We start from the raw sequence: 23,589 nt of genomic DNA, 5'->3' as shown, positions 1-23,589 counted from the left end.
TAAGTACCCTGTACTAGGTTGATTCCCCCCTCAAAATAGGTATACGACCCTTTAATTCTTAGTAATGGTACTTTCTGGTACACCTCCTTCAAATTTTCTAAAAAACTTTACAACTCTGTATTAAAAAACATACCACCGTCAATATCTCAGGAAAAATTCCTGTCAAGGTAGGTCAAGTCCAGCCTTAAGTCAAATATAATTTTCAAGCCGTTTTCTTTTAAATCAAAAGAAATCAAACTTTCAAATAGAAACAAATTTATAACAAGCTTGTCAAAGAAATCAAAAGAACTGCACAATAAACTAGTCTCGAAAAAATGAGAAATAAGAATAGCTTAGAAAAGCTAAAAATAGTTTTAAAACTGCTCATCCAAAGGTAAAAATGTAACGTAACATCCATCCCAAGAAAATCCTAAGAACTTATAAAGTATACTATTGAATTAAAATCTCTTCTGGCCCTGCTGGAAGTTTCAAATTTATTTCATCAGGGGCAAAAAGGACAACACAAAAAAAGTTAGCTTTCATTTCAAAACATGTAATGATAACACCCAGGGGAAAACAAAAAACAAAAGTTTAATAAACAATAAACGTAATAAACATCCTAATAAAATGGTAAGACATAAATATAGACTGCCTATAAGAAATCTTTTGTGATTTTTCAGGATTTTGAGTACCAGATACTAACTTGATGCCTCATATTTGGTATGGAGACCACCATTTAGTCCCTTGATACAAAGTTGCAAAAATGTTTTTTTCAATTAGGACCACCACTTACCATGTACTAAGTTGTTTTTTACTTACCTTATCATCATACCACCACCCGGCATTGGCCCCCACAACTTAGTACTGACCCCCCCCCCTGGAAAGTGACGTATTGACTGATTTTCAGCTTTTGGGTCCGTGATGTAATGTCAGAAGATATTTTATTGTTTCATGCTTATTATAAGAATCTGATCCTTAGATTTGAGAAAATACTAAGGAAAAGACCGATTCTGCTAATAAATCAATCCCTTATTGGTCCAGCGCGCAGCAGAATGGACCTTTAAAAAGCAACTGATCGAAAAGATTTTGTCTTTGTCGGGGCCTGTACGCGCAATAAATTAACAAGTTCAGGCTAAACCAACCGCCGATCTAGAATTTTTGCCCCGCCTACCCGCGCGATGTTTGACCTATGTTTTGGATTGAATTGGTAGTAGAGTCAAATTTCCCGGTTAGATTAAAGGGTTGTTTCAGGTAGGGTTAGGCTCCTTAATGCAGTTGTGACTCGATGGCCGAGTGGTTAAGGCGCTGGCGTTCTAATCATAGGTGCTTTGTATATAGTGGGTTCGAATCCCCTAAGCGGCAAAAGTTTCGAAATTTCGGGAAGTGCATCAAAAACTTTCAAAATTTAGCAATGGAAAGAAAGTGTCAAAGAATAGAAGCTCAGAGTGGAGGATGGGAAGGAAATTTTTTTGCGTCAATTAAGGAACCCGGTACGAACGACATTCGGTTATTGCCACGTCAGCTGGACCTTCACGCCGCTCTGGCTTCTTGTTAAACTTGAAGAATAATCTTACACAATACTTGTCTTAATTTCAAGCCGATAGCTGTGTGCATCAATGATATTAAAAATCTAATTTATTTTTTTATTAAAAAGATCTTACACTTTCGGAACTAATCATTTAAATTCCCCATGGACCACTCTTTGTAGACTCAATGATGGTGCATTTCATCTTTCAGTCCCTTGTCCACGTGGATTTGAGTTCATATCAAACAGCACAGGTACATTTTGTCAAAAATGTCCGACAAATACGTCAACTGATGGTCTTGGAAGTTTAAATGGTTGTAAACCTTGTCCTTCAAGTCAAATGACAGTTGGTGGACTCCCAGTTTGCAAATGTAAGCTTTCATACACATTGTCCTTTGAATCCTTGAGGTATTTTTTGTTTTAACCCCTTTAGTAATATGTGTTATCTAAAGAGAACTTTTTTCAACAAAAACACAATTTTCTACCTACACGATGTTAGATTAATCCCCTCTTCTTGAAATGAATAAAATCATTACTGGACTCGTTTTCAAAATGTTGCTGATATAACCCTGGGAAAATCTGCCGAGAAATAGCCATTACCTGTTGTATGACATTTGTTGTGGGCGCAGTGCATTTTTAAACTGCCTCTAAAGCAAGCCAAGCAAATTCTCGCTAAAACTTCTTGTCATAAGGTGAGGCCAATTTAATTTCTTGTTCTACGGGCCCGACCGACCCTATTTTTGCTAAAATCAAAAAATTAATAATATTGAATTTCCACTACAATATATTTTACACACCAGTTATTTGTAAGAATTAAATTTGAATAAAGCTGAAAATTAATTCATGAAATTAAAAATTTAGAAAATACAGCATTCTATACACTGAAATTTTATTATTATCTTCATCGAAAAAAAAAAATGAATTGATCGAGATATTTTTTGGAAAATATTTCCGGTGCCTTACCAACCCTGATAAATGAAAAATTTATTCTTATTTTACCGACCGACTGACCCATATTTTTCTAATGATCTGCCCGTAGAACAGCAAATTAAATTGGTCTCGGCTAAGAGACATTTCCCTAGGCCTCTGCAGAGGAGTGCAAATTATTTTTAGCATTCAAATTCATGCTATGCACCATTGCAATGTCTTTGAAGGATCCAACAGCTGATTGGTTGCAAGTGACGTATTGACTGATTTTATTTACATCACTTACAACTTACAACCAATTGGTGAGTCTGTGATGTAATGTTAGAAGACATTACAAATGGCACATATCATGAAAAGCCAAACTGAATGAACGTTACTTTATCACTTCAATGCAAGGGTATGTTTTTGTGTATCGATTACCATCATCGAAAGAAATATTCGTTCAATTTCATTACCAGTCCCAATGGTTGATTCTATGGTCTTTTCTTTCTTTTTCTATGGACAGATATTTGCAAAGGAGGTGAATCATACGAGGGTGGAAGATGTAATTTATGTCAAACAGGATTTTATGCAGATCAAGGAACAACAAGCTGTACTAAATGTCCTTCAGGAAAAACAACTTTATCTGAACGATCGACATCTGTTCACCATTGTTGTAAGATTTTCTTATAATCGTTTTTCCAAAGATATTAAGATATCTAAAGCCACAAAATTTCTATTTCGGTCTTATTTTGATATACATATTCCAAAACATACTAATTTGTCGAATTAATCAAAAATATATTTCAAAACCAAAAAAATTTAAAAATCCATAACTCGGAGTTTCATGCTCTAAGCAATCGTCAGATGTAACTAAAAAATTAAAAAGCTGTGTGAAAACATATGTTACAAAATTGGTAAAATGCTGATTAAAAAGTCGTAAAAAAGTGATAAAAAGTGATAAAATCGTAAAACTATGAATTGTCACAAGGGACATCAAATGTGTCCGGGGGACGTCTTTAAAGTTTTTTAAAAAGAATTTGCTCATATGACGGCACGTGGAGATCAGCTCGGTTCTTTTGTTAATAAGTTTGTCTTTGGAAGTGATTATGTGGTACTTTTCGGTCATACAAAGGTTGCACGATTTGCCCCCATTTGAATAGGGTTTTGCGTGATCGATGACTTTCCAGGATAACAAAGGTGAAATGTTTTTGCGCTGTAGTTTCCATACGTACTTTGAAAGTTCAGTGGAATTCTCTTTTTCCTCATACCTAAAAGTATGTTTATGTTGGTTCCATCTCGTTTTGAAGGTATTTTCGGTAAGGCCGATGTAGTTAACATGATGTAGTTAATTTGTCGAATTAGAGTTTTTTGATCATCAAATCCCATCAAATATTTTTTCTCTCGTGTAGTACCTGGGTTGACAGTCACATCCAACAATGGAACTATTGACAATCTGATTGTTTTGAAAAATACTTCCACCTATGTTCGATTTGACATTACTGGTATAGCAGAAAATCAACTCCATCAGAATATGGCTATTCGTTTCCAAGGAGATTTTTCGCTTCTTTGTACTGAGGGTTATGTTCAAATTATCGGATATTTCGAAGAATTCAAAACAAACGTTACAGGTATTCAAATTAGAATTCATGTTATTTCAACTCTTAATATTAATGATATTTACAAAGGAACTTCAACTGCAATGTAATAACGATATTAATTGATAGATCTTAATCTTTTGAATTTATTCGCTATGCACACCAGACCCAGATGGTAATACTTTGGAAATTAGGATCATATTCTGAGTATATTTTGATTCTGAAGGCTTTCCTAAACATTTAGCTCTTAATTCAAGAGTTAGAACTATGATAGACATAGTATTAAAACCTTCCAGAGATTGTTCTTCAAAATTGAAAACTTAGACCATGTTCGCACGTGACGGTTCCGTTTCACTCCGAAACGAATGAAGCCATCATTCTATTGGTTACATCACTTCTAACCAATAGAATGGCTTCATTCTGTTTAATTCCGTCACGTGCAAACAAGGTCTTAACCTCAGAAAATTCAAGAACAATTTGAACCTCCTTCTCTTGGACAGATAATCCAACTAACTCTAAAAGGTGGTAAATTATTTTCTGTAATGTTGCTAACTGATTATCATTTTAATTTCCAGATCGTTTATGTGGAGATAAGGCGAAGGGCAACGTCTTGTTTAAATTGAGACCTTGGCGACAAACTTCATTGCAAATTTTCTCAAATAACAATACGAATGAAATAAAACTCAAATACGCCTACAGTAAGTGAATTATTATTTCCTGCAGAAATTCAAAAAGTTCCAGGATGAGCAATTTACATCTTCTTATATATGTAGTATACAGTAGGTTTTCATACAAAAACGCTTACTTTAAAATGAAAATGTAGAATGATTTTCGGATTTTTCATTTCGCTTTACAAAAGAAACACATGCCTGGCTGGTTGATGATTTCACTTCATATCCAAATGTTCTATGTTTGTAATTGAAAAGGTTAAGTTAAATCATGACACATTCAATAGCTTCAGCGACAAGAAAAGTTAAGATTTGAAAATATTCAATGTTTCATCAGTCTGTTTGTACGTCTGGATATTCACGAGTTGAAGATGAAAAAAGAAACTCCTTGAATATCCTGAAAGATTACTTTTTATTAGAACTCTTTTCTTTGATATCCTCCTTAAATTTCATCACCCCTTCCCCCTCCCTGGGCACCTCCATACAAATATTTTCTAGGAAACAATTTTTTAATGTTGTTTATAATTCCAACCCTATTCATACTAGGCTTTTAGGGGCGGTTCAGAACTAGGGGGGGGCTTTTCCTGTACCACCCCTTAACTTTTGATCTAGTGGGTCTTTTTGGATGAAATTTGGCACACAAGATCCTTGTGACGTAAGGTAACTTTTGACAAAAAAATTTTTTGATGACGTCACTCATCATGCCCAAAGTGAGCAAAAACCGAAAATTTCCTTTGTTCTTATAAATAGCTATTGTATTCTAACAAAGGCTTTAGAAAAAAGTTGCCTGAGTTTAAAATGCTTATTTTATCCTAAATATTCAATAAATTACGGTTTAAACGATATATTTGACAATGAAAATAAATTTGTATTGGAAAAGTGTCAATTTTTGTGACACCTTATTGTCAGAAATGTCATCATGCTCAAGGTGTGAAAAAATTTAGGTGTCAATTTTTTTTTTATTTTGAAGCTAAATAAAAGTTAGGAATTTACAGAAAATTTCACGACAAAAGCTCTTTTATTTCAGGAGCTATTAGCAATAGTTTGACCTCCGAACAGAAAGAGCCCCCCCCCCTAGTACGAATAGGGTTAAGGTGTCTGCAAAGTAGTATTATATTGTGTGGAATGAAATTTGAGCAATGCAGTGTACAACATTTCTCATATTCATTAACATCAAAATAATATTTCTTTGTACCAAAAGACCAATAAGTATATGTATTTTTCCAAGGTGTTTGCAAAGCTGGCCAGTATCATAACTTGACCACTCAACAATGTACTGATTGCCAACAAGGGACGTACCAAAACAAACAAAACCAGTATAGTTGTCAACGCTGTGCAGCTGGTAAAACGAACTATGGCCCTAGAATGACTACTTGTGTCAGTAAGTAAAAGAATAAAATAATATTCTTGTTTTTTTTATCAACACAAATTATACTCTCCATTTAGGAAGATTATAATTTGAAAATGACCTCACTTTTTGTAAAGGTGTTACCAAGGTTTTTGTGGCTTTTTTGACATGTATGGTTCAGGCTTTTATTTTGCTTGACTGGCAGATAATACTCTCAGATTCTAGTTTCTTGCTCAATTACCAAAAAGGAGTGGCAAGGGGTTGAACCAACAACAAACCAGCTTTCCTGCCAAGTATTGATTTCCGAAAAAAAAAATTTTTAGGCAAATTTGGGCCAAAAAACGGCTAAAAAACGGGTTTTTTGGACTTTGTGAAAAATTGGATCATTAATTTTTTCTGATTTTTTGTATGAAAGTAGGGTACCATCATAGTTAAAAGATGGCTCAAGCAGATTTTTGCAAAAATATTTTGTTGGCTCAAGAAACGCATTTTTATCTATAAAAATCACTATTAATTAGCATACATCAATGTTCTTAGCCAAATTACTCAATTTTTTTATGAGATAGATGTTTTTTTTTCTCATGAGGGCTTACTTTTAAAGAATATTATGTGTTTAGACATGAACCTTTGGTTGCTTGGCGTGTTTTTATAGAAAAACTGCCCAAATTCGATATTTTTTTATAAGCACATTATCAATTACTTAGGTATTAGCTTTTCTCGAGATTGCCTGTTTCATTCTTTATGATTTTTTGCACAAAGATGCATAACTATAAACCCTCAAATGTGACGGAGCCCGATTTTCGAAAAAAAAAATTTTTAGGCAAATTTGGGCCCAAAAACGGCTAAAAAACAGGTTTTCTGGACTGGATCATTAGTTTTTTCTGATTTTTTGTATGAAAGTAGTTAAAAGATGGCTCAAGCAGATTTTTGTAAAAAACAAATTTTTCAGCTCAAAAAACGCAAGAAACGCATGTTTATCTATAAGAATCACTATTAATAAGCATACATCAATGTTCTTAGCCAAATTACTCAATATTTTGATGAGATCGATGTTTTTTTTGCTCACGAAGTCTTGAAAATTTGGTTTCTAAACGGTTTTTTATAAGAAACAAACGACTTATTTTAATAGATCGTCACTATTAGTGTTCTGAATGATTGTTTAATGGTCACGCTCACGTAGATATCAATTATATATGTGTTTTAATTGCAATACCAGGTAGGTCCATGAAAGTATCACTTGTTGATTTTTAAATCCAGCCTTATAAGATTTAATTATGCAGTTTCGTCTACGTTTCAGAGCCTTGTCCATCAGGATTTGGAGGTGAAGGCTTGCAGTGTAAACCATGCCCTATCGGAACATTTGAAGAAAATAGACTATGTAAGCAGTGCCCTAATGGCCAATCAACAAGGTATTAGCTTTATTACTTTTTTTTAAGTATGAGTTATTTTGTAAATTTCTGTTCCTGGCACAAGTCCCGCTGCAATTTCCATTAGTCGATAACTCATTTCATATTTTCAAAGGTTTGAAAGATCAACTAGCTGTGAAAAGGCTTGCTCAAAAGGAGAATACCTGAATGCAGACAACACTTGTTCAAAGTGTGCGTACGGCCGCTATCAACCGCTCGAAAGGCATTCACAAAGAGAATGTCTTTACTGTCCGAAAGATAAAACAACGATCAAAATGGGCTCGGACACCATTGGCGATTGCTTTCTTGGGAAAGGTAGGAGTTTTTAGATTATTTTCAGAAATTTGCCAACTTTATTATTTTGGCTACTATGTGTTACTTTCCATCCACTTTTTCCCTTTCAACTTTCAACTTTCAGGCAAAAGTTTCCAGAAATTTGAGTATGAAGAATGTAACTGAAAAATGTTTTCTTTTCCTTTAATCGAAAAGGGAGTGAAACAAAGGTTTGATCAAAATCTCATTATTTTAATGTTTATATTTGACAACTTTCTCTTCGTCAGATCAATGTAAATATGAAGGTCAATATTACAACACCACTTTGAATTCGTGTCAAGATTGTCCCATCGCATCATACAAAGAAGCAAGTGGTTTTACATCAACTCAATGCACAAGATGTGCTGATGGAGAAACGACCAAACAAGAAGCAAGCATTAGACCTTCCGATTGTATACGTATGTGAATACTTTATATTGTAATAATTTTACGAGTGCAGTGAGGCTCAAAAGTACCAAAATATAAGAAGAATTTTTAAGATCAAATTAGTAAAAATAAGTTACGATAAAAAGCTTAAAGTATTTAATTTTTCATTTTTTCATGAAGATAAGAACATTATGAGAACCAAGAAAAAAAAAACAACTTTACTGGTTCTTATGAAAAGAAGTTTTCGTGAAGAAACTAATAATTTCAGAAGACTGTCATTTTTCATTGGGCTCTTCCAAAAGAAATTCGATATATATCCACTGACAGCAATTTTCAGATTAAATCACTTAGAAATCCAGTAAATTTTTAAAAGTGCTACGGGAATTCCGCTCAATTTTTTATTAAAACCCTTGGAAATTCCATATATTTATTAAAATTTTCAATAAAGTATCGGAAATTTCAGATTTTCCCATCAAAAAATTTATTTTGTATTGGAAATCCAGGAATTTCAAAAAAAAATTTACCTCGGAAATCTGCTGTGTCCTCCCCAACCCCTGTAAAAGGCTTTAACTGGAAGAGCCCAATATGCGAATAATCGATTTGAATGGTTTTACTCTACCTTTTTTGGACCTACCCCGGTGGGGTGGATGTCCTATAAATTAACCCATGTTAGTTAGTTAATGCGTTCGTTACCAGCTTTTCTCGAGATTGGCTCATTAGTTTTTTCTGAATTTTGGCACAAAGGTGCATGACCATAAACCCTCGAATGTGACGGAGCCCGATTTTCGAAAAAAAAATTTTTGGGCAAATTTGGGCCAAAATACGGCTAAAAAACGGGTTTTTTGGACTTTGTGAAAAATTGGATCATTAACTTTTTCTGATTTTTTGCATGAAAGTAGGGTACCATCATAGGTAAAAGATGGCTCAAGCAGATTTTTTCAAAAAAAATTTTGTTGGCTCAAAAAACTGTTTATCTATAAGAATCACTATTAATAAGCATACATCAATGTTCTTAGCCAAATTGCTAAATTTCTTGATGAGATAGATGTTTTCTTTGCTCACAAAATCTTGAATATGAAAGAATATTTCAAGAGCATGAAATTTTGGTTTCTAAATGTTTTTTTATAAGAAACAAACGACTAATTTTAATAGATCGTCCTGGATCGTCACTATTTGTGTTCTGAATGATTGTTTAATGGTCACGCTCACGTAGATATCAATTGTATATGTGTTAAATGCACAAACCAGGTAGGTCCATAAAAGTATCGCATGTTTAATTATATCTCAACGTTATGCCACGACTTGATAGATTAAAAAATATATTTAATTTTCTATTTCTATTTTCAGCCATTTCGACCCCTTGTCAACAGCACAACCCATGTCAATTCCCTGGACAGTGCGTAGATAAGAATGGAAATGCTACTTGCGTTTGCCCGAGATATTATACTGGCCAGTTCTGTGAAAAACGTATGTCTGATCTTTTTTTGAAAAAAGTTTTTCAATCGATCAAGGATATATGGCGCTTATACTGTAGATAAGAAAATCGACAATCGTTTAAACCTCTCTGACGGTTACAATTATATTTTTATACCAACAATTTTTAAAAACAACTCCGGCGTAACAATTTAAGGAAAATACTGCGCAGAATTTTAAGAATATCAAGGGTAGCAGAGGTTGTTTTTGTCGCGCGGGCACTTTTTTGTCTGTTTACCACCCTAAACTTTTATCAGTCTCTTTTTTCATACATAAATACAAAAAAGTGTTTAAAAAGGATTGGATCTAGTTTAGGGGGATGATTAAGTAATCAAATAGAACGCCTGTCCGTGCGACTACGGTTCTTATTAAAGTATTTTGATCAAAAGGTAACTTCGCTTTTGTCATGAAGTTGATATATTTTGTTCTTCAATAAAATGTTTATCTGTCAGTTTCATCATTTCCTGAGTACTTTGAATGTTATGGCAGATTGTGATGACCCTATTGTCAAATTGAAATTCATTTTTGGGTCCCATACAACACCAATCTTTAGAGATATTAAGCAGATATTCAATGGGTAAAAGTTGGTTATTGAGATTTATTAACCCGAGGTGATGTAATATTCAACGAGGCGAAGCCGAGTTGAATATACATCACCGAGGGTTGTCGAGTCATAAAATTTGTTCATGAAATTGACAATAGATTTATTTTAATGAATTTCTTTGATATAACAACAAGAGCGACAAAAAAATCAAACTTTGAAAGCAAAATTTGAAAAAAAAATTATACCGTGGTATAATAGCCATGGTATATCAGGAATTATTCAATGGCTGTTTTTGCCTACAGGTATACTAGCAATTAGCTTTCGCTATGATGCTCCCGATGACAGGCATTTGACAGTGATTGATTGAAATTCAGAAAAGGCGAAATGCCGTGTTTATTTTTGTCAGAAATACAGTGATATTGCAAAGTAGTCAATTTTTCTCAGCCATAGCTTGCACTAAACATGTCCCCTTTAATAGATACCTGATAAGCTTGAATTACAAAGCTTTTCATGTTTTATAGGCAGGGTCTTGGAATAATCTTCAGGAAATATTTAGAATGACTTTCTTCTCAAAAGCATTTTCTTTGAAACAACAATAACAAAAATAAAAATAACAAACATATCAAAACATGAATTTATAATTTCCAAGACTGTATTTTGACAATGATATAATTTTCAGCTAAGTTGTTTTCTATATCGTAATGTAATATTGTTTTGTAAAGAATACAGTGGATACAGAAGCATTCCAAAACCAAAATGATTCAAAATACAACCAAACAACAGGAACATAACATGAAATATCCTTCAGGAATTTCTCCAACAAAAGGAGTGTTAATGTCAAGTTTGTGTACCGTCAACTCCTCTAAAATGGGATTACTTGAGATAACATGGGACATATTGCTTTCTGGTCAGCTTTTTCTCTCTATCGTCACATCCTCTTCAACAACAAACAGATCCATGTTTCATGGACAGTATTAGTAAACAAGTTGATTCTGTGGAGGTTCGGTTAAAATGGTTGCTGTTTTGGTGTCCCATTGCACAAACATTGCACAGCTCCATTAAAAACGCAGACAATTCATTCCAATTCTTGTTCAACATTTTGAAGTCAAAACTCTCTTGTCATTAAAATGTTATGTTAAAATGAAGTTTGATGATTGGTTGAACAACTGCTATCTTTTGAATGAACGAATGCTGGAAGGCAAAACCATAAAGCTGAAATAGGAATAGAGAAGAAGAAACTGTCAATAAATTTGTAATAAATATCCAGGTGATGTCAATCAGACTGTTTGATTACCGTGAAAAAGGGTAATCACTGGAGGGAAACTGGTATCGCCTCCAAATAGTAGAGCTTTCTGGTAATAAAATTTTAAAAACTCCAAAGTCAAAAACATTTAATTTACATTTTAGCTTAGACAAAGTGCAGACCAAGAAAGGTCTGCAGTTTGGAGGCAATGTAAAGTTTCCCTCAAATGATGCAAATTACCCTTTTTCACGGGTACCAATCTAATCTAAAATTATCAAACGATAGGTGTTAGATTACCGCAACCAAATCGAACAGTCACGAAACTAAAAGATTCTGGTAAAGTTGAATTATGTTCGAACGACCCTGCCGATTCCCCGGACTCCAGGGATTTTCTTGTTGCGTGTCCGAGGATTTTAACGTTACTTTTTGAGACTTAACCCGGACTGAACGCGTGGTCTGCGAGACGTACTTAAACAATTGGGCGATCACACATGGGCGTCAATTTCACCATCCCTATTCTGCCTGCGTTCATGATGCGAACTTAGTCGACCATGCGTTAACTTGTGACAACACGTTCACTTATCCAGCCGCGTGGCTCACTTATCTGGCAACGCAATTTGTTTGTCTGGGGATAGAAATATTTCTTTTGTTCGACAGGCTCGTCTTCGATCAGGTTCAGCAACCAAAAACACCTATAGATTGATTCTGTCTGATAAAATTTGATAGTTCAATTACGAAAATTTGGATCAATTGAATTCAATTGACATCGTCTGGAGATAAACAGAAGGTTCGTTAATGGTGGTATGCAAAGTTTTTCCCAATTTCTGATAATAATTATCCAAAAGTAACAGTAAACAGGTAACTGATGATGCCTGATTATACAACAAGGATACAAAGCAAAAAGAAATTCTTTAAAATAATTTTCAATCATACTTCCTATCTGAAACATTACTTTTGATAAAATAGTATTATACCTTCTACTTTCTGAAACCAACTGGTCCCAAGTTGCTTCGTTGCTTTTTGTTGTATTCCAAGCTATGACTTTGGAGCGCTAAAGACGCTAAATTTCTGTTCACGCGGTGTTGTTGTAATCCAAACTATGACTTTGGAGCGCCAAAAACGCAAAATATCTGTTCGCGCGGTCGAGCTAGCTTAAAAGCTCACCACATGGCAATCTTTTAGATGCGGTCACTAGGTTACATCGTCCCGTTTTCTTGAACAATTTTTTGCCACATCGATCCCCCCAGCCTCGTGAAGCAACATAGGCTCCCTTCGGGAGTAATAATAATGCATGTTATTCCATTTCTCTTTCTGACAGTTGATGGACCTTGTAAAGATGTGGATTGCAACAATGGGAGTTGTGTTCCTTTCCCTAATTCCAAATATGTCGAGCATGTTTGTATTTGTAAGCCAGGCTTCACTGGCAAGAAGTGCGAATCAGGTAATTATTCAGTGCGAGATTAGATTTCACGATTTTCAAACTTTGATTCGTTTAACATGACTGAAAGAACTAAATTTTGTAAGAAGGATTATTTACAGTGTATTTAAATGCCATTTTTCACGGACATAGCAAACTGGCATGTATGTAACCTGTTTATTTATGATATGCACCACTGCAATGACTTCACGAAGTTATGCAACTTTTCTGTTTTTGTTCCCCCCAATATGTCACTTTTTCTATTGTTTAAGTGACGTATTGGGTGGAAAATTTTAAAAGTTCTCAGAAGACTCTCCAGTGGTACATATCATGAATACCTTGTACTCTGCTGTCGCTGTCTAAAGTCAATGCATTGCCCTCTTTTGACGTTAATACAATCTCTTCTTCCAATCTTTTCTGAGCAAAGATTTTAAACTGCTAACTTTGCGTCCACTTTTCGCCTACTGTTTATATATTGTACTCTGTTGTACTGAGAATGCTCTTCTTAACAAATTTCTATTCCGTTTTTATATACTTCGATTTCGTCTTTTTTCAGCGCATGATCCTTGTGAACCCAACCCATGCTATAATAGTAATTGTACCAACACAAAACCCGGTGATTACAATTGCTCATGTCCCTTGTATTGGGGTGGTAAACGCTGTGAAAAAAGTAAGTTTGAAAAACCACATTTTTTTGTTTGAGTCTTTTTTTCTTTTAAAGATACAAGTCAGCCTTAAAAATGAAAACCGTAATTTGGTTTAATATCGACATCGCTCGTCTAACTCCAACACCCTTCTTTAGAGAAGGTCGGAATCACTGGATTTAGAAAAAGATTTCCTCTCTGACGGCCAATCAAATCAATCAACGATTATGACCTTCCTTTAAAGAAGGATGTCGAAATTAGATGAGGGGTGTCGACATTAGGTCTCCAATTTATTAAAATCTCAAAAAGGGTGCTCTACCTTTCTTTAGAAGCTGGCTACCGAAATATTATTTTGAATTATCTGAGTAGAAAACGTTCTGCTTATATGGATTCACAGCATCTGGAGGCTTCTGGTGTAAATTTCTAGAAGTCTTTTCTATAATGGGAACCTGTAATGATGTATCTTTCTCTCTCAGGACTTTATTCACCCTGTATGAATGCTAGTAATTGTAACACCAGACATGCGCGTTGTACCGAAGACCCGAACGTTCATGGAAAATTTGAATGTAAATGCTACCAAGGATATGAAGGCCCTAATTGTAATAAAGGTTTGTAGAAATTAAAGTCAGTATTTATGTATGTTGTCTTTAGAGAAGTCCAGTGTCAACGTAAGATTTTTTTGTCGCACAATATGATTTTTCGTGATTTCGTTTCAGAAATTGATTGGTGTGAGAAATTTCCGTGTCACCCGAATAATACCGCAAGGTGCCGGCCACTCGGTGATGGAACTCGAGAATGTCATTGCAAAACCGGATTCGCTGGAAAAACTTGCCAAAATGTGAAAGGTTTGAGTTTTTTTCCATATACACCTTACATGCAGAAAGATAATAAAGGTTTTCGCGAAGAGCGGTTTTTGAATGTTAAATTTCAAATTAAGCTTTACGGTTGGGTGTGAAAATTGACCGAGTGTGTTAATCAGTGTTAAAAGTTCTTCCGTCTAAGTTAAGTATATAAAGATGTTTTTCCGTCTCATAACTCTGCATAATTCACAAAAAATTCAAGATTATGTTCTAATTTACTGTGTAAAATCCGTTTTCCGTCACAGACGAAAAACCTTACTTTAACCACTGAACAGGGGGGGGGGTACATGCTCAGTGTAGTGACCCATGGCCGGTGGGGTGGTGGTTTTTCAAAGTTATTTCCATTTAGTACATGGTAGTAAAAAGGGTGGTCACCTAAAAAAAATCCCAGAAAAAATTACTACCATGTACTAAATTGAGTGGTACCAAAGTAAACTTTAATTTTAAAGGATAGTATGATGTAGTATTATATTCAGCTAGATTTGATCAAACCAAATCGAAAAACTGCCAGTTCTATTATCGTACTGCACTGTACTGCGTGCCTTAACTAAAATCTTTCTTTCTTTCTTTTTGTTATGTTTAGAAATTTCAATTTCGAATGTTTGAAATATTTGAATTTCGAATATTTACATAAATCAGTGCTGATTTCGCCGTGACGTTTAATGTTATTGAAAGACTTACTTATTCAAAATGTAAAATGCAGTCATTAACTCAAGAAATGATTTTCAATAGGTTTACTGTATTACTTTCAAATAAACGCCCCCTCGAATAAACGCCCCTCCTAAAAGAAAAATTATTTAATAAACGCCCCCTTGGAATGAACGCCCTCTCTAGCGGAGGGGCGTTTATTAGAAACTTGTTACTTTCAATACAGATTTTAGTCATTTCTTGTAACCAGAGCAGTTTTTCGATGAAATTTTAATCCTTGAACCAAAGAAGTTTTGCACTAAAATCCTGATAAAGAACTAAAACAAAGAAAGCGCATAGTTGCTCCAAATATTAGACTTTAGTCTAAAATAATTAAAAAAACGCCCCCTTCTTTTAAACGCCCCCCTCCCTCGAAAAAAACGCCCCTCTTAAAATCGAAAAAATTAAATATTAAATAAACGCCCCGGGCGTTTATTAAATATTTCCTTTCCAGAAGGAAATATTTGTTAAAACGGTAATTTTTCTTCTCCTTCTTCTTCTCCTTCTCCTTCTCCAAGTCTAACGCTCGGTTTTGGTCAATTTCGTGAGTTTGTACATGAGTCTCTTTTTAAATCAAGCTCCGGCGGTAAAAACAGTAGGATGTTCTTTTTTCGAGACGGAAGACGTCATTTTTTCAAGACACGTCGTAGGAAATATGCGTACGGTGGTCTATTCTCCTTGCCGATCGGAAAACGTCGCCCGGTCCGAAAGCGTATTGTTGATCGGACCATACTGCTTTTAACAGTCATAACAAAGATGGAGGCAAAAAATAGACAACAAATGTTGCTCTTTCGCTATTTTTCTTTGGTTTTTATGCTTTCATGAGTTGAATTGGATCATGTTTTTTGTACGATTGTCTGGATTTGATGTTTTGTTTACATACTCTTGGTGTGAGAGATACAATCTCTTATCTTGATGGTCTTGGAAAAACAGGACATTTTGTCAACTTTCACAACAAGCTAACTTCAATTTTGCCTGTATATTTACCTAAAGTGATTGTGGATAAATCTGACCATGTTATACCTGAAAAAAATATACTTGCGACATCAAAATAGTTTGAACTCACTTTTATGGTATGCACCACCCAATGCGCAATGGTCAGATGGCGGTGGTTGGTGATGAACTTATGATTTAGCTAGCTTTGAGCTAAAAATTTAAACATGGAGCAAAATTGACTGGTTAATGATTGAATTTTCCTTGGTATTTTTATCTGCAACAATGAATTAACTGGTTAGTGGCAGCTAGTGAAAACTCTCTTTGTGGGGAAAATTCTGTTGCGGTTCACAGAACTGTAATTTCAAACTTTTTAAGCTGATATAACCGGAACACCTTGGCCAATATGAAGAATGTTAACTCTTAAAATTTTGATTGTATTGAATATGGAATTAAACAATTGGAATCATTGTCTTGAACTTGGTACTTGGAGATTTTCTTCCCTGTGCATTTATAATGTGGAAAACTTTGGTCGTGGAGATTTTTTTTCACGTGCGTTTTAAACGTGGAAACTTTTGTTGTGAATTTGGAGATTTTCCTTCCCCGTGCATTTAAAACGTGGAAAACTTTGGTCGTGAATTTGTAGATTTTTTTCCATGTGCGTTTTAAAGGCAAAAGGTTGAAACTTTTGTTATAAATTTGGAGATTTCTTACATGTGCATTTTAACGATGGAAAACTTTTGTTATGAATTTATTTTCTTCAATGCGCGTTGAAAACGTGGAAAACTTTATGAATTTGGAGATTCTTTACATGTGCATTAAAAAGATGGAATTAACATTTGTTATGAATATATATTTTCTTCAATGTGCGTTTAAAACTTGACATTTTCTTCCACATATGCATTTAAAAAATGAAGAAAACTTTGGTGTCAATTGACAATTTTTTCAAGTGATTTCCTGGCCTGGCATGACAACTTTTTTCCTTTTTGTCATTCTTTCATTTCAGATATTTCCCCTTTTTGGCTAATATTTCTGGCAATAAGCACTCAAAATAAAATGAAATAATTATGCACTATCCCAAGGCCTTTTGACATTTGATGTGTTCAATAACACAACACTCTACTCAGCGGGTGCGACGCCGGGTGACGGCTAGTATAATACTAAAATCCAACTCACTTCGAAAAATTAATTAGCGGGGGGGGGGGCTTATTAGGTACCCAAGAGTAACGAAAATAAAGGTTGTCTAGCCAATTTGGTTACTGCATTGTTATTCTCAGTCGAGTTCAGCTTGGATATACTCTGTAATCCGTAGGTTTGAACCTTCGTCATCTTAGGAATAATCCTGCAAATACTGGCAATTACATAAACATTTTGAAATTCTTGGGGACTTGTGTTGCTTGATGTTATCTGAGATAAAGCACTTTGAAATCTTTTGAGGACATCAATAATTATTTTATCATTTGTAAAGGAAATATTTATCCGCATCTTTGCGGCTCTTGTTCAAATTAATACGGTAAGTAGGTTCAAGGAGCCAGCGAAAGCTTTTCTATCCCAAAATTTTAGAAAAAAAATCATGGTTAGTATCAATGACTGTATTTGTTATTGCTTTCATACTTTTTCAAAAGAACCAGAAAGAATGGTTATTTGTATTAAAAATAAAGACAAAGTAAATGGTACAGGTGTGGTTAGTTTCCTGCAGCGTATTAAAAGGGTGTTGTAAAGATTCAAAATAGGTGATGGTAGACGCTACAGGGTATTAAAAGGGTGGTATGAGGATTGAAATGGGTGGTGCTAGCTTCTACAGGTTATTAAAAGGGTGGTATAGGGATTTATATGGGCGGTGATATCTACTACAAGGTACTAAAGGGTGGTATAAGGATTCGAATTGGTGGTAATAGCTACTACATGGTAGTAAAAGGGGTGGTCCCCTAAAAAAAATCCCAGAAAAAACTAGTACCATGTACTAAAAAAGGGTGGTGGTCCCAAATTTTTTTTAAATTACTGAAAATCAGGTTATTACCCCATGGGTTACTACACTGAACATGTACCCCCCCCCTGCACTGAATAATGACTCTGTTTAATGAGGCCAGTGCTTGATTAAGATTTCGCTAATTCTGAAGATTGGGCTCTTCCATTTAATTTTCTATACAGGGGGGGGGGGCGAACGTCAAACAAAATGATTCATAGAAGTGTGTGATACCCCCTGGAAAACGACAAAATTTAAAAAAAGTAGCCTTGGAAAAATTATTTTTATACATTAGAGTGAGCGTGGAGAAACTAAAGGCAGTCTTAACCCCTGGAAATTTTAGAATGACTTTTTACTGCCTGGAAAAATGAAAAAAATACTCCTTTAGACCCCCTTGAAATTCTTCTTGAGCTACCCCCTGGAAATATTCGTCCGCCCCCTGTAGAATATAAAGTGGAATGACCCATTACTAGAGCGCCAGTACTAATATTAGCATCCTTTAAGCTTCTCGGAAATACACACAAACTTCTACTACAAACCGTTTTTTTAACTAATTAATCTCAAAATATATTTATTTTTTAGACTGTGGCATTGGACAATTTTATCATGATGAAAGATGTTGCGATTGTCTTCCAGGGAAATACCACGATAATAGCAACACTGTTGCTCAATGTACCAAATGTCCAGATGGACTGACTACTTTCTTAAGAGGAAGTAGAACTGCTCAAGATTGTAAAGGTACGTTTATATTTGATAATTATAGGTAGTTTGGATGACAGCATTTTGAAACAAAAGAAAGAACGGCTTTCTCTCAGTCTTGCGCTGAATGAGCACAAAATTTGAGAAAATTCCTCTGTTAATTCTGCCTTGTCAGCACATACTTTCTGTGTCATAGAAAATCCTAACGCTTCTTGAGTCAGTTGTTTTATGGGTGGGAGGAATGAATGCCTTATTACACGGGGGAGTTGAAAGTTAACGAACGGCGTCATGATCGAGGCTTGGAAATTATGCTTCTGCTACCCCCATGATAGGTATTAGTAGAGGGCCAAACCTTAGGATCCGCGACAACTTTTTTAGGACGCAACCACATGAATTCCGTTCGAAAGTTGGATGTATTTGAAGACATTTTCGCGAGGGGGGGGGGTCCGCTGCTAAAGCCTATATAGTCAAAATAAGGAACTTTCCTTTTGACATCTAGTAATATTTTTAAACATAAATTAACGGGAAGGTCCTAATGAAGGTTGAAAAAAATTGCAAAATTCGCTAAATTAGACAAATGAGAGAAATGAGAGAAATAGTGGACATGTCCTGACGGTTTCGGTGTCCTTGACATCAAGTGTTAACGTGACAGGTAATAATGATTGTCGTTTGGACTAATATAAAAACACCTGTTCTAGTTGCTTCGGATCGATTTGGAACTGTAATGGACAGAACATATTTTTACTTTCAGACGTATCAAAGGAGGAGTATTTGGTGGCAAGTTTCCGCTTACCGCAACACACATATCAAGGACCGTATGATCCTAATGATGATTCTTGTGGTTACCTTGGTGACACATTCGAACAAACCGTACGTACGATTTTTATTTTCTTACTTTCATCGTGATTCAAACAAATAAACAACACCAAAATTTTGATTTTATTAAACAGACTATTCGAGTCTTAACTAACTCATCATCAGGTTAAAATGAAATTTCTAGATTGAAAGATGTATCTACATATCATATTAGCCTTTTTATTCTAGAATCAATTCTTGTTTGATATGTAGATATATCTTTCAACCTAGAAATTTCATTTTAATCGAAATGTTGGTGTTGTTTATTTGTTTGAATCATGATGATTTACAGTTCCATACTTTGATCATTTTAAAAAAGTATCGATTTCTGACGGATATTCACGTTTTTGTTTTCGCTAGCGATTTTAACTTTCACGGGACTTTTTTCGGGGGTTATTGTTTCATTAAAAAACAACAGTTTTTCTCTGTTTCATTCAGAAAACGAAAAGTTGAACCCCCTGTTGAAAATCATTAACATGTCACAAAATTAACCGTCGAATAGAGTAGAAACAGCATTACTCCAAGCACATTTTATTAGTCATCGTGTAAATTCCACGATACGATAAAGGTAATTGAATCGATGCGTAGTATTTTTCCAACGGAAACTTTTTTTATCGAATGGAAAATGATTCGAAATAAATGTGATTTATTATTTCAATGTAAGTTGATTACACATTATAACATTGCATTGGATGATACAGTTTATTTCAACTACTGAGGCGGCTATTTAAATAGTGAATTGATAATATGCGAGTTGGTCTTGCGAGTTACGAGTTGATATCAATTTTTGATTATAATTAGCAACTTGCACTTTTAATTTGCGACTCATGCTTTTGATATCTTATCCAACAATTTTCAACTCTTAACTCGCGATTTTATTTTCTTAAAAGTGCAACTCGTAACTCGTAAAAAGTAACTCGCAACTGGCATATCTGATATCAACTCGTAACTCGCAAGGCCAACTTGTAACTCGCATAATACAAATTCACTCTAAATGTATCATAAGAAGGGTTGTCTTCAATAAAACTATAGCGAAATATAGTGAAAAGTTGTCTTTGAAGACGTCGTGGGCCGCTAGTCTTAGATATAAATCTTTTCTTGAATTATGATAGAGTGAAAGTATATGTTAACTTCTTGTTTCATTCAGTTGTTCGAATTACTGAAGAAAGGGACGGTTAATAGCACGAAAGGAGTTCATTTGATCAACTTCAGGTATGCCACTTTGCGGTTCAAGCAAAAACTCACAACCATGAAATTCTTAGTAAACAAACAGGTATACTACTCTTAGGTGCCAAATAAACGGCGGGAGGGTCGAATAAACGGGGGGGATTATTGGAAAATTCTCGAAATTTCAATAAACGGGGGGACCTGGTTGCCGGGGGGGTCGGAAGTTGTACTTCTGAAAACCCCAAAAATAGGTAAATATAGGCTAAAAACAGGCTTTTTGGAGCAAAATAAGGGGACTTCTTTTTGCCAACTGAAAATGTTCTTAGAAATTAATAAACGGGGGGGGGGGTCCTAATAAGGTCCGGGGGGGTTGGAAAATTTTCGAAAAATTAACAAGCGGGGGCTGTTTATTTGGCACCTAAGAGTACAACTATTCCTATACTCTATTCGCAAAGTAATATGGAAAATTCCGAAAACCAAAATTCTGTCAGGGACATTCTGTCTGAAGTCTGAAACGCATCCATTCTGTCAGATTTTCGAACTTTGAATTAATATATTTCTATGTGTGTTTAGGTAAGGGATTTATTTTAGTACAGCGTATACGTTTCGAACAGAATTTCGTTTATCTATCCGATTGCATCAATAATTTCCTTTGAAATCAAATTTGGAAAATCGTCAATATTTCACATATTTTTAGTTTTGGGAGTTTTGCATCGAGCACTACTTTTTTGGCCATAAAAACACCAGGCCTAATTCGCTTGACACCTTTCAAACAAGTTTTAAAACCCTATCCTGTTTTGAGCCAACCACGTGCGGTTGCGACCCACGAAAGATGCTATGAATCCAAAAGTTTGCCCCCCTTCCGTATGGGTTAAAACGTTTTATATATTCACAAATTCGTTACATTTCCTTATCGAAGGCGTAAGAGCCAGACACCTAGGCTTTGCGAGTCGAAATCATGCTCCGTCCAATGTCCCGTTTAGTTCATAGATATCCTTGGAGATTGGCTAAGACAATCGCAAGAAGACTGTTGGGGACTGGGCTATCCACGTAAAACATCACATCTTCCATTTTTACATTTAGAAAACCACCTGATAACAAAGAAGGATTACTAATGGTTTTCAAAGTTTACGGAAATATCAAAACGAATGAAAAAGAGCTGACCAAAATTGAAAGGACGGCAAGCGTTGGTCAATACTGGGTTGACGCTGCTTCTCTTGATATCAGTAATTAAATAAAGTTTCTTTATTCTCCTTTTATGATATGGTTTTGAAGGGGGCGTTTATAAATGTGGATGTGTAACAACAAACAAAGCTTTTCTTTCTGTGGATGGGTACACGCTGATTGGCTCGCTCGAACCATGACAAATATCAACCAATCAATGCGCGTTATTTTACTATCATATGTACAGAAGCACGAGAGACGGGGAAATAGCAAACAAAGATTTTAGATGTTTTAAGAGGCCCAGTAGCGTTCGGAAAATTTGTGCATGAGAGCACAATTTTGTTACAAAGTAATTATCTTTTAATGTTATGAATAGATAATTACTTTGTCATAAAATTCTGCTCTCCAATACAAATTTCCTGACACCACTGAGAACGCTTCTGAGGCCAACAAGTTTTAGTTGAATAGTCTTTCCTGAAATATTTATTTTACTTCTCATTTTTCAGTCGAAACAAAGAAAGGCTCAACAACGACACCACCAACTGACGAGAAAGATAAGGACGGTTTATCCACAGCTGCAATCATCGGCATCGTCATTGGTATCCTGGTGCTCGTTGCTCTCATTGTCTTATTAGCTGTTTGGTTGAGAGGAGGGCTCGCATCAAAACTCCAAGCCAAACGGAAGAGTTTTCGATCCGTGTCTCCGAATGGTTCGAACGGTAGTAATGAACATTCGCAGCTCTCCATGAAAGAGAAAACCACCTATAATGGTGCCAGTTGATTCACTACTTTGACCAATGTGATGGATGGATGTAATCTCAATCCAGTCTGAAAATGAGCCATTGAGCCTTGCATAAGCAGGACAAAAACCAGCAGTATCTTGACTCGGTGATTTACTTTGTAAGGCTCACTTCCTTACTATTTTCCACTCATATTTAATACCAAACCAACATCCACACAAGAAAATACACAATCATCTTGGAGCATTTGGTCTTGGCTGGCATGAACAATGTACAGTATTATAAACCTAGGTGTTAACCTGGTTGCAACAATGTGAAAAGTATTTCTCTTTGTCTTGTTCTCAAGGTTGATGAATCAGGCTAACTATCGGATAAGTGCTGAAAAGGGGTCCCAAAGGCTAGATGGACCCTAATTCCTCATGGACTAAACCCTCAGTCTTTTCCCAAACTACAGAAGTACATACCGAATATAAGTATTTTGACAGGGAGAACCTTGGAGTGCAATTTTCTGAAAGCCGGCAAAAAGTATTAAAAATATTACTACGTATAATCAATCCTCATTTATACGTCTTTTGATTTCATTATCTCGTCTATTTGTGTTCTCGTTACAGCTCGTTAACGTCTTTCGCTGTTTTCGTGTCGTCTATGTAACGTCTTTTGCCAGGAGAACCAGAAAATCTAGAAAAATATTACAGTTCACTTTTTTTTGTGAAACTTGACTAACTGTTCAAATAAGCCGAAATCGAATTCGAAAAATGCTACCATTTTTATTCTCACACGCTCATATCACAAAGCGTTAGGAAATTCGTTTCCAACTCCCTTCGTTCGTCGGAAACTTCATGACCCATTACCCGATTGATATTGCACAATTTTGAGAGTTAACAGTTTTACCGTCTCAGGCGGATTTCAGCAACTGAATTTCAATGAACTTTGCATATTTACGATAACAAATATACATAAAGAAATTTAATACATATTTTTTCATATCATATATTTTTGATTAAATGTAAATAATCTTATAAATTTATAGATTCTTTGTTATTTTTGATTGGTAATGATTGTTATGCA

At 35.1% G+C, this 23,589-nt stretch overlaps 1 protein-coding gene across 3 annotated transcripts in view; it reads left to right on the top strand.

Annotated features, from left to right (window-relative positions):
• The window catches only part of LOC136823986 (sushi, von Willebrand factor type A, EGF and pentraxin domain-containing protein 1-like), a 39,435-nt gene extending 16,789 nt beyond the window's left edge, over nucleotides 1–22,646 (top strand). Inside the window, exons 9-26 of one of the 3 annotated variants that reach the window (XM_067080143.1) lie at nucleotides 1,717–1,875; nucleotides 2,937–3,086; nucleotides 3,823–4,041; nucleotides 4,584–4,706; nucleotides 5,905–6,057; nucleotides 7,322–7,433; nucleotides 7,546–7,745; nucleotides 7,991–8,161; nucleotides 9,477–9,596; nucleotides 12,708–12,830; nucleotides 13,363–13,476; nucleotides 13,927–14,058; nucleotides 14,167–14,295; nucleotides 18,479–18,634; nucleotides 19,347–19,465; nucleotides 20,598–20,662; nucleotides 21,701–21,843; nucleotides 22,288–22,646. In XM_067080143.1, coding sequence (XP_066936244.1) covers nucleotides 1,717–1,875; nucleotides 2,937–3,086; nucleotides 3,823–4,041; nucleotides 4,584–4,706; nucleotides 5,905–6,057; nucleotides 7,322–7,433; nucleotides 7,546–7,745; nucleotides 7,991–8,161; nucleotides 9,477–9,596; nucleotides 12,708–12,830; nucleotides 13,363–13,476; nucleotides 13,927–14,058; nucleotides 14,167–14,295; nucleotides 18,479–18,634; nucleotides 19,347–19,465; nucleotides 20,598–20,662; nucleotides 21,701–21,843; nucleotides 22,288–22,562 — 2,663 coding nt within the window. In that variant the 3' untranslated portion in view covers nucleotides 22,563–22,646. Of the gene's footprint in view, nucleotides 1–1,716; nucleotides 1,876–2,936; nucleotides 3,087–3,822; nucleotides 4,042–4,583; nucleotides 4,707–5,904; nucleotides 6,058–7,321; nucleotides 7,434–7,545; nucleotides 7,746–7,990; nucleotides 8,162–9,476; nucleotides 9,597–12,707; nucleotides 12,831–13,362; nucleotides 13,477–13,926; nucleotides 14,059–14,166; nucleotides 14,296–18,478; nucleotides 18,635–19,346; nucleotides 19,466–19,888; nucleotides 19,958–20,597; nucleotides 20,663–21,700; nucleotides 21,844–22,287 lie in introns of those variants that run through there. The other 2 variants (XM_067080144.1, XM_067080145.1) reach the window with 2 other exon arrangements.
• Nucleotides 22,647–23,589: the final 943 nt, after the last annotated feature.

This window comes from Clytia hemisphaerica, unplaced genomic scaffold (assembly GCF_902728285.1).
Source record: "Clytia hemisphaerica strain Z4C2 unplaced genomic scaffold, Clytia hemisphaerica genome assembly, whole genome shotgun sequence".
NCBI lineage: Eukaryota > Metazoa > Cnidaria > Hydrozoa > Leptothecata > Clytiidae > Clytia > Clytia hemisphaerica.
This window is presented reverse-complemented; position numbering and strand designations above follow the sequence as displayed.